The sequence below is a fragment of the Urtica dioica genome, chromosome 4 (assembly GCF_054948205.1).
Source record: "Urtica dioica subsp. dioica isolate 48M chromosome 4, U.dioica_male_clone48M_v1_H2, whole genome shotgun sequence".
NCBI lineage: Eukaryota > Viridiplantae > Streptophyta > Magnoliopsida > Rosales > Urticaceae > Urtica > Urtica dioica.
Genome location: NC_142759.1, coordinates 15,770,069 through 15,781,780, shown reverse-complemented (window position 1 = coordinate 15,781,780; position 11,712 = coordinate 15,770,069). Strand labels below are relative to the sequence as shown.

The window sequence follows — 11,712 nt, the reverse complement described above, 5'->3', positions numbered from 1 at the left end:
ACATGAATTCCATATCTATGAGAACTTCACAAAGTTACTCATGACATTCTCACAACTTAGTACTTCACCAATAGGCCTTGTTCGGAATCACATAGTGAGTCCGAACTCTGCCTTTCTCAAATGAGAATACTAAGGTGTGAATTGACATGTCTCATTTCAGGATTAAGGTAAGCATGATGCAATTCATACGTAGTGACTTCGAGACATAAGAGGTTACATGGTTTGTTCTTATCTTGTCTCTAGAAGTGCACTGGTCAATTCAGTACCTTCGGAAGATACCTAGAAGAACTATAGAGTCTCCAACTCTCAATGCCTCATAACCAGACATCATAGATTCTTCTAACAATCATACTGAGGTCAATAGTCCTTTGACCCTTAGATTGCGAATATATTGTTTTAAGCAAACTACGAAGAGTTTGTTCATGCAAATCTACATTTGTCTCTTCGTAAGTTGTTTAGTTTGTTTATGGACTAAAGACTAAGGTTTTATCATAAAGCTTCAAACAAGGAAGATTGAATGAACGTTTCAACTTTTTATTAATGAATAAGCAATTACAAGCAAGAGTCTTCATGAGACTTTATTACATCAAATGTAGAATATAAAGATTACAACTCTTCTTGTGGGCACCATTGACAACAAATAACAGCATTCACTTGCCAAAATAAGAGCGAGAATTGTTTTGCTCATCCAAAAATAACAACATCTAAACTAAACCCCTAACTATCATGATGCTTGACTTTCACTTCCAGTTGCATGACTTGCAGAACCCGCCTTGTGTAATTGCTTCTGCCTCCTTTCCTTTCTTTTAATTGTCTTAGGATTGGGAGTAGTCTTAGCTGGTCTTCCTCTTTTCTTTTGTGGTTTATCCTGGTAATAGTGTAATATTAGAAACTGAGAACATTAATTACAAACACTATGATAAATATGCATACCTGTTCAACGGCTGGATTCAGACATGTCAATCTAGAGTGGCCTGTTTGCTTATACTTGCTGCAATGATTGACTTGTCCTCGTCTAGAAAGCTTTGTCCCATGATCTGGATATGGACCAAAACCCGGTGCTGGATCATCATTGCTCTTGTTCCGCTTCTTCTTTGGCCTTCCAGGAAGTGTTTGCTCAGCTGGTGGCATAATTGGATTTTGACCAGCTTTTGGCCACTTGTCTGGAGTTGTCATAGGCTCAACTATCCCAGTATAGGCAGCTATATGTGCCTCTTTTTTATACCAATCATCAACAAAGTCCATGACTTCTAGACCCGATATCCAAATACAAGATAATGCATGGCCACAAGGTATTCCAGTTAATTCAAAAGCTCTACAAGTACAAACCTTAGCCCTCAGGTCTACAAGAAATTGCTCAGCTCCAAGAAAAGTGACTTGAAACTTACCATTACCTGCTAATGTACTCTGAAAATACCTGGCAATATTCTTGTGTTTCTCAATCAGCTCCAATATTCTATGTCCGACTGGGAATTTCCATTTTTCAACCTCAATTCTTTTCCTGACAAACCTGCACATAATCCAGAATCTAACCTTCTCGAGTAGAGTTACAATAGCCTTATCTCTTGCTGGAAGAATGGAATAAAGCTCTCACACAGGTTATTAATTAGCATGTCACACTTCACATAGACCCTGAAATGAGACTTACTCCACTCTTTTGGATCTTTCTTCATCAGCCAGTCGTGGGCGTTGACATTCTCTGCCTTCAACAGTTGCATTCTTTTCTTGAACTCCGGCACTGTTGTTGCTCGTGCACAATCCCACAAAATTTGCTTCATCAGTATCCCATCATGATCTTTCTTGAAATTGGCATGAAGATGGCGTACACAAAATCTGATCTCAGCACCTGGATATGTCTCTCCTAAAGCATTCTCAAGTCTATTCTGCCTGTCACTAATCATGGTGAATCTGCTCGGATTCTGGATGTCTAAATCTTCACGAAGGAGTTGTAGAAACCATGTCCAACTTGATGTGTTTTCCTTCTCAACCACAGCCCATGCAACTGGAAACTGTGAGTTGTTGGCGTCGATACCAATTGTAGCCAGCAACATTCCCTTGCAATAGCCTTTCAAAAAGCATCCATCGAATCCCAATAACGGCCGACATCCTTTGTTAAACCCTTCTTTACAAGCTCTTAAACAAATGTACACTCTCTCAAACATTCTCTTTCCATTAACAAGAGATGTTTTGAGCAAAGCAGTCGTACCTAGATATAGATTAAAACACTTTCAATACAACAGTTTATACATATAGCAATATATACATGTAGCAATGTAAATATTGTACCTGGATTTGTCGAATTCAATTGTCTACAATAGTCATCAAGGATGGCGTATTGATCCCTGACTGAGCCCTCTAGCATCTCTCGCGCAAGTTTCTTAGCCCTGTAGAATTTTGTCGTTGAAATATCGCTAAACTTAGCACTCGCTGTCATGTCTCTGAAACTTTGATAATCCATGTTAGGATTAAGTCTGAAATTCTCTATGAAGTGGTTAGCTAGCCAAGCCTATTATTAAACACAATCCCACAATTGTGCTTGTCGACCAATGTATTCACTCGCACAGTTTTATTGTTCGATTTCTGAACTTTCGCGTACAACATCCAACTGCATCCTTTTCCTTCACATTTAGCTCTAACTCTGATTTGGTCATTCGCAACATACTTGAACTCTCTGTCTTGTTTTATAAATTCTTCAATCAACGCATTCCTCAAATGCCCCATCGTGGGAAATTCCATACCTAATTTGAATATGAAATTGTCTGAATTCGAGCGTGGATTGTACTCTCGCCTAGTCTTCTTTATCGACTGGTCCTCATCGTCAGTATAGAGACTATCCAGGTCGCTATCCTCCCTAACTCCATCTTATTCATCTTCAAGAGCTTCGTCGTTGTTAAACGCTTCAGTCACCACAGACCGCCAGTTCTCATCGCTCGTCTTCTGAACATCTTCTTCGTCTCTCCCATCCTCCTGGTACTCTTCCTCTTTAAAACGACAGTGATCATCATCACCTTGTTGACCTTCTTCCATTTTCGACGAATGCTTGTGGGATTTTCTTCAATGAAGCGGGTTTTAGGTTTATTTGAATATTCTGATAAGCCTATTCTGATAATAAAACATTAATAAATAATTAATATTCAATTTTAAAACAATTCAAATTGATTTATAAATTTATTTATAAGTCCATTTAATCCCAACCGTCCATTCCTGACTTAACGTCCCAAGTACCCACAGTGCAAACGTTTGTTAACATGAGGTATTTTCGCCGTAAAAAAAAGATTAGGTGTTTAAGTGTATCAAAACGAAAATATTAAGTATTTTCGCCGCCATTTCCTCTAAATAAAATATGAAGGATGATTATCAAATTTTCATGCAAATAAATTTTAAAAAAAGGGTTGGAAAGAAAAAAAAATAATGATAATAATAAGTGGGGCCAAGGCCCGGTACTTGCTTCTTTATATATAACACTATATATGGTAAAAAAAAGTATTACTTACACCATTTTAAATTTTCTCATAAGTCCTCACCCAACCGAATATACCAATCAATTCTTAGGTGATATTGGCTCCGTTTGGCGATTCTGTGCATTTAAAAAAAGTGTTTTCAGATTTTGCTATAAGAAAAAATAATGTTTTCAAAAGCGGATAGGTGTAGTTGTTAGCAAAAGCAAATTTTGTGTTTGGTAAAATATGTATTAATATTTGTGATTAATAATTATTTACATAAATATAATTAATTAATAATAATATATTTTTAGGTATACCAAAAATATATTAAAGCGGGTGTCTATAAATTGTAAAAAATAAATTATAAATTTTGGTGACATAAAAAAATATTTGATAAAAGAATATGAAGATGAATAGAATTAAAAGTTAAATAAGTAAATGAATAAAAGTTAAATAAGTAAATGAATTATTAAGCTAAAAGTAAAAGCTACGTACAAAAAGCTTCAAAATATAGCTTTTAGATTTTTAGTTACAACATTGAAAATCATTTTCAACTTTTAAACTTAAATACAGCTTAGCTTTTAGAAAACTCTAAAAATAGGCTTAATAAGCATACCAAACAATGTCATTATTGTTAAGCCAAAAACCTTAAACGTGGATGTTAAAGATCTTTGAAAACATATATTACTATCTCTTAATTTTGAGATATATCTTATTATCTTTCAAAATTCAATACTAGAAAAAATATACCATAGGTAAAATGAAAATCGTGGAGAAATTTTTTTTGCCCTGAAAACAGAAGCCTTTCCATTACTGAAGACCAGCCAAAACAGGTGAAACAAAAGTCTGAATACAAGGAGGGCATACTGAAAGCCAAACTGAATTGGAAGTGGAGTTCCAAGCATGGACAACGAGAGAGTGGGCTATAGAGTTTGGATATCTTCGAGCAAAATTGCACCCTATCTCGCTACCAAGGATCTGATGGATGTCCCGCACAATTAGAGCGATTATAGTTGGCAGAATGGGATTGCGCACAACCTTCACCACCACTTGACAATCTGACTCGACCTCATAGAGCCCGAGGTTGTGAGTCCGAGCAAAGTTGAGGCCTTCACGGAGCGCCAAGCATTCCGCCACCAACGGATTGTATACAATCTCCTCCACCATACTAAACGCACCCAAGACTACCCCATCCGAGTTCTAAATCACTCCACTGAGTCCCATTATGCTCATCGTGACTGTTGTGTCAACATTCAATTTGAGATGCCCAAGTTTCGGTGATTTTCAGCCTTCTTTGGTGATCCTCAGCTTTAGAGTCGTATAGTCTTCTCATCTACGCCTCGCCGATTGGAACTCGTGGAGTAATCTGGTAGCTTTCTCCGGGATCTCTGCTTGCGTGACATGAGAATAGTTGTGAACAACTCCATTACGCCCCTGCCATAAGAACCAGTAACAATAGCTGAACAAATCGCGATCTTCTTTTGACAGCTTTGGCCATAATTCTCACACAAAACCCTTCGATGAAGGGTCCTGCAATCGCTAGATAGCGGGCCAAAATGTTGTAGTTTTCCAAAGTTTTTTGGTCCGGGCACAACCAAGGAAAACGTGGCCCACCGATTCTTACATCCCACATATGGGACAGTGGGTTTGGCACTTGATGCCACGATCATGAAATGTACCATATATGGGAAGACAATTGCTTGCGAGCTGCCACATAAACATCCAGACTTCGGCGCCACTTTTAGACTCCACATCGTCCACCAGAAACCATCCTCCCATGAGGCTGAGTGACTACCACCCCTAGATCCCACTACCATGATGCAGCCCGACTTAACCGTATACCATCCGTTTTTGTCAAAGTGCTTGATCAGCTCGTCCCGTTCTTCCACAAAACTAAGTGGGATGCACGCAATCTCCTTCTCATCTATTGTCTAGCATAGCTCTTCAATTATATGGATATCCCAGCATCGTGAATTGCTTAAATACATATCTGCCACTCTCGCATGATGATGTCCCTCAATCGTTCTCGTGATCGATTTGAGAGAGTGGTGGGACGGGATCCAATTATCATCAAATACTTTGATTGAATGGCCATCACCAATCTTCCATTGGCAACCTTTTTCTACCACAATGCGACCCCACAATTGTCTCATTGAAAGCTTCCACCAGAGCACTATCGTTAAGAACCGTGAGACAAGCAGCCGCCATATGGCCTCCCACCGAACCCCACGCTTGCTAGTAAGAAGCGCAGTGGAAGTCATCCGGCCCCGGAGACTTATCCGACCCCATATCGAAAACATTTTGTTTGACCTCCTCGGCCTTGAAGGAAAGTTCAGCGGCACACCTTTGATTGCTCAAGAGGCGCGCAGAATAAACAGCTTCCACAAAAAGAGCAAAGTCAGCCTCTGAAGGTTGAGAAGAGATGAAAATATTTGTGAAATACCGCTCAATCACCCCCGCAATATCTGCCTTGGACGTATACCAACGACCAAGTTCATCATCGATGCCTTTGACTTGATTCTTCTTCCTTCGACAAGAGGATCCCTGGAAAACGTTGGCTAGAAACAAAGGTAAACCAACAAGAAGATCCATACTCGCCCATTCCCCATCGACAAGCAAGCGTAAGAGCAATGACCCATCCTGTAAGATTAATGGAGACAAGGTACGGCATATTGTGGATGATGCTATCATCTCCAACCCCTGATCGGCAGCGGTTGCGGAGCAGCCCCGTCGGAGCCAATGAATTGCCTTAGTTGGAACGCGTAGAGAATGAGGAATCCCGACGAGTTCCTGATGCTTCGCATGCTTCTTCGTAAATCCTTCTCGTGTCTTATCTTCCTTTGTGAGACCCAGTTACGTGGTAGTGTGGCTCGTTACCTTGGTTAACGAGTATCATTTCCTAACTCTTTGGTGGTGGACTGTCATGATAGGAGTGGTGACTTAATGCTCTTGTGGAAAATTAGCTTGGCTTGTGGATGTTCATAGTTTCTCACAAGGGCATGTAGACGCGGTGGTGACAGATCCAAGGGGTAGATGTTGACGCTTTACGGGTTTTTATGGCCACTCGTGTATGGATCAGTGCAAGCATAGCTGTGATCTAATGAAGTGCCTTAAAGACCTGTCAAGCATTCTGTGGTGTTGTATGTGGAATTTCAATGAAATCATTTCATATGGAGATAAGGTGGGTGGTTCGGAGCGACACCGTCAGACTATGGTCGACTTTCGGGAATGTTTATATGGTTGTGAGTTGAGAGATCTCCCTTTTGTGGGGGACAAATTTACGTGGAATAATGGGCAGGGTTCACTCGGAAACATCAGAGAACGCATTGACAAAGTTGTGGCAGATTTCTCTTGGGTGGATCTCTTCCCATATTTTGAGGTTCGCCACCAGGATTTGGGGCTCTGATCATCGCGTGATACAACTCGTTCTTGAATCGAGTTCGACAACTTCCTATCAGAGACCCTGCTGGTTCCGACTAGAGCCGTGGTGGATGAAAAAAAGACTAGTGCTTTCAGATCATTTAGGAGCATTAGGGCTCATCCCATCCATCCTCCTCAACAACAGACCTCATGTTGAAGCTTAGGTGTTGCGGCTCGGCTCTTAAATCTTGGACTATTCGGTGAAGAATGTGGCAAGAATCCGGGATGCGGAATAATCTCTTTCAAGACTGCTTCTCATTGAAGAGTATTATTGGAAACATCGCGCTCGGGTCGATTGGCTTCGGGAAGACAACGCCAATACGAAGTATTTTCATGCCAAGGCTTCGAATTGTGGAGAAGACTATATATATATATATATATATATATATATAATACTTGACAAATTGTATATTTTATCCAAATAAATTATTAGAAACAGCCTTATTGATGTTTAGAATATATTACGGGACTCACTAAAAAAAAGGTTGTAGCTCAACTTAAATATGTCTTAGCAACTGACAGCCGTTTACTTATTGTGATGGAAACCTAAATTTTGAATAATTGCTTGTCAAGTTAAATTAATCAATTCATATATCGAAAAACTTGTAATCAAAAGGCACTGCTACCTTAATCGATTCATTAATTTTTTTTAATATTCTTTTTAACATTATCGCGAAGTGAGAATATCATATGTCAAGAGACACATGGTGCAGTATGATTCGCCGATCAACAACTTTCGCCAGTCTAATGATAAAATAAGGAAATAAATATAACTTTGAAGCAAGAAAAAAAAAAAGGAAACAAATATAACATGTCCAATTTGTCACACAATTTTCTTTGAATCATCTGATTCACGACATTGAGTTTTTAATTCCGTTAGATGGAAATCAATAATTTATAACTTTTATACGGTCCCGAGCCGATGTGGTTTTAAAGCATTGATATGGGCCCACCAAATATACAAATAATTGTCTAAAAAGTATTCCATATAAAAACGATGCCGATATTTAATTTTTCTATTTGTTGTTTATTTAATACAGAATACAATTAAAATGTAATATATGACTCGTTGAAGGTTGACTTTTTGGGTCTAATAAATGTGGTAAAAAAATTATTATATTCACTTCCTTCTTAATCTCATCAGCAACAATTGACGTACTTAGATGGAATAAACTAGGCTGTTTTGGTAATTGCAATGTTGAGTTCACATGTTTGTTCATTACTTTAAGAATTTAGAGCATTCACACTTTTCCACAACACAAAAACAACTCATAAAATGTGACCCACAAATCATGCGTGGAACAGCTCAATTAGATTTGGAATCCATAGCCATTAATCAACCAACAAATTATCTCTTATTAATATATACAATTTTTCTTCTAACGGAAATCTTTATTAATACTCCCACACCCATATATATATTTACCCTTTACCCTAGTTCGACCTTGGCCGATTTCACTGAAATGATTGTTACGTTACACTATTCCATACAAAAGTTGAAAAGATAATTTATAATGCTTGTATGTTGTATATATTGTTTGATAGTACAAGACTTTAACAGCACCAGGCAATCAAAAATCAACATGTGTATAATTTAACAAGATATCATGGGATCCAAAATTCATTTCAAATCTGGTTCGGTCCAAAAATTGATTACTAATTCGTACAAGAAAATAATATTCCGAATTAAGTTTAGTAACATAATTAACAGCTGGATCTCTTACGGCACCGTGAATCTGTGATCAAGGGGCAATTAATTAGAGATATCAAATTTTATTACGTACACTATAAATTTGATATATCCTGATACATAGAGGCTAAAAGCTAGTATTGGTAGAAATAAAAAAATCTCAAATGCCAGCTATATCTTTATTATATTCAGATGATGATGACTTATATATACTCATATTGTATGATAAAAAAAAACAAAAATACGCAAAAGCTTTGAAATGATATTCAATGTTGCATTAATAATTTACATTTATACATCAACAATAAAATCAAAACTTGGATAATAATATACTCACAATAATGAATAATATATGATTTGTACCCAAAGCGCGTGGGGATAGGCAATATATATTCAATTTTTTAAAAATAAAAAATCATAAACAATCACTTTCAAGTGGCGGTCTCCAAAGTCCATAACTAAAGGAAAGAAAACTAATTAAATAAATAAAAGATAATAATTGTTGATATTATCAATAATATAGAATATGGAAGTTCTCAAAGTAAGCCAGGCAAATAAGAAGGGAAAGAGAGAAAAAAGAGCATAAAATCTAGGTGTATTAAAAAGACGACGACGAAGGAAAAAAAAAAAAAAAAACACTAGAATCTACACACAATCCGATCCAGCGATGCGACAATTACTGGCTAGCAAAGCCAACTTAAAAAGGGTCTCCAAGATCTCTGATCTCTCAGCGTAGAACTGAAAAAGTCTTCACACAGAGAGAGAGAGAGAGAGAGAGAGAGAGAGAGAGAGAATCATCATCATAAGAATAATCAATCAATCATGGGAAGTGGTTATTTTGGAGAGCCAAACCTAGGAAGTGGATCTTCGTCGTCGTCGTCTTCGAGAAAAGGAAAGAAATCGAGCTCGGAGAAGCCGAGACAGCCACAGAGAGGGCTCGGAGTAGCTCAGTTGGAGAAGATCAGATTACACGGCCAATATCCTCTCCCTCCTCCTCTTCATAATCCTAATTACCCTTCTAATTTCAATAATGTAATTACTTTAATATATATACCCTCTTTCTTCTATAATTAGTACTATATCTGTGCCTGGGCTTGTATATATATCTCTAGACCTAAAATTCTCATGAGTTTTGGTTTTTAAATGGTGGTACTAATTATAGGATGACATGAGAGTAGTGCAAACAACTTACTCGGCAATACCATCATCTTCTTTCTCTTATTCATCTTCTTCACCTTCTTCATCGCCCTCTTATGGATTCAACGCAACTATGATGGTACGTGATTATATTCAACTTTTTTATTTGTTATTTTATTTTTTATATATTAGTTCTGAATTTCTAATTTTATTTTTTACTTTGATGAGTTCGTGTGAGCGTATATGCAAATCTCTGTTGGTTAGTTATTGCATATATGCTCATTCATGGAACGTTGTCTCTGTCGGAACAAAACCAAAAGAAGTGGTGAATAATATAGGGCAATCTTCGATGAAATTCAAATATGCCCATTTACTTCTTACTCTAGGCTACATATTTCCAATATTTTGTTTGAAGCACTAACTATAGATTGGTTCACCTAGATATCTATTCATATATTCACACACACAGTTTTTCATGATATTCTTTAGATATTAACCATATTAATGGGCTCTCAAATTTCCATTTTGAATTATTTTCTTTATTTTTGTTCACTATTGATTGATATATCAACCACATATGCTTGCTTAGGGAGAAAGAAAAATAATTAAAAAAATCAGAATCTCGTTCATCAATATATATGAGATTTGTGGTAGTTAATTTGGTCTAGTGGTAATCACACAGATTGATAGGTTCTGAGTTCGAACCCCCCAGATTGCAAAAATATGTCTCTTTATCGGTGTAGAATTTATCATCTTTCAGCTTAATGTCCTTATATTAAATCATGTAATTTTGGCCAATAGTGTCATTTGCACTTGGACTGTATATATATCATGTAATCTTGATCAATAGTTTTACTTCTAAAAAAAAAATCTAGAGATTTATTTGTATATCATAGACTTTTTGGTAATAAATCTAGTGTCATTGTAAATTTGTAATACATCCAAAAAATTATAAGTAAGTTTAGGGGTCTCCGTTTTAATATATCAATGCTATTTATAGCAATGTGCTTCACAATGTTTTTCTCTTTCTTTCGCAATCATTTTTGGGTTTAATTCTAATGAAATCCCAAATATTCTATGCTTCTTCTACAGATGGGACTCAACGACTACGAAAGATCAAACATAAGATATGGCGATTCTCAACCTACTACAAGGTATATATAACTGGCACGTAGAATATACATGTATATATACGGAATACACATTAATTAACTATGAAATCTTTTGTGCAATCTTTGAAGTTTCAACTACTAATATTTTGTCTCTCTTTCTATTCTTGAAACCAGATGGGACCCAAACAATGGCATCTTCGAGGCTCAATATATTACGCAACCAAACATGACTAGACACCTCCTTATAGAGGTTTGCAATTTGCTTTGCATTTTATACAAAGTCTCGTAGATTATTACCGTTCTACAACAACATGACGGCTTTTATATCGCGACTTATTTTGTGCCTATAAATATAAAAGCCCCGCCTAAAAATATAAATATAAAAGATTTTCGCGCCTATAACTTTCCGACCCTAAAAATCATGCTTGCTGTAGAGACATGGTATATAATGTGTTTATTCATTGATTAAAAATTAAACTCAAAAGTTGTAAAAATTACATTTCTTCGACATGGTGTTTCAGGAATCTCAGCGCACATCGGGGAAACAAAGAAGTACTAATTCGCGGGGTTCGAGCAGTCAAAATTCGGAATCAAGCGACACACAAGAGCTAGATTTGGAGCTGAGATTGTCTCTTTAAATTTTATCTTAGTAGTATAAATATATAACTCTTGGCGTTGCCTAATTGCACATGTATCGATTCACAATGTCATTACGCATTCTGTTTACTTGTGATAATTTGGAATTACAACATAAAAAAAAAATATGGAGCATATAGTGGTAGTTGATATGTGATGCCCTGGAAGAAAAATCCAGGTTTCTTAGAGTTTTATTTCGATTAATAGTGTAATGAAAAGTAGAGATTGACATTGTGCAATATTATTTGGTTTTGATCATTTTTTTGTGGTTTAA

General features: G+C 36.7%; 1 protein-coding gene and 1 pseudogene across 1 annotated transcript; one reads left to right on the top strand and one right to left on the bottom strand.

Moving 5' to 3' along the window:
- Nucleotides 1–724: 724 nt before the first annotated feature.
- On the bottom strand, nucleotides 725–2,464 carry LOC149400811 (uncharacterized; annotated as a pseudogene).
- Nucleotides 2,465–9,075: 6,611 nt separating this feature from the next.
- LOC149400810 (mediator of RNA polymerase II transcription subunit) lies at nucleotides 9,076–11,712 on the top strand. Its single transcript, XM_089612707.1, has 5 exons — nucleotides 9,076–9,585; nucleotides 9,716–9,829; nucleotides 10,783–10,844; nucleotides 10,977–11,052; nucleotides 11,324–11,712. Exons 1-5 carry the CDS (start codon nucleotides 9,376–9,378, stop codon nucleotides 11,438–11,440), a joined length of 579 nt encoding a protein of 192 aa, XP_089468833.1. The 5' UTR covers nucleotides 9,076–9,375; the 3' UTR covers nucleotides 11,441–11,712.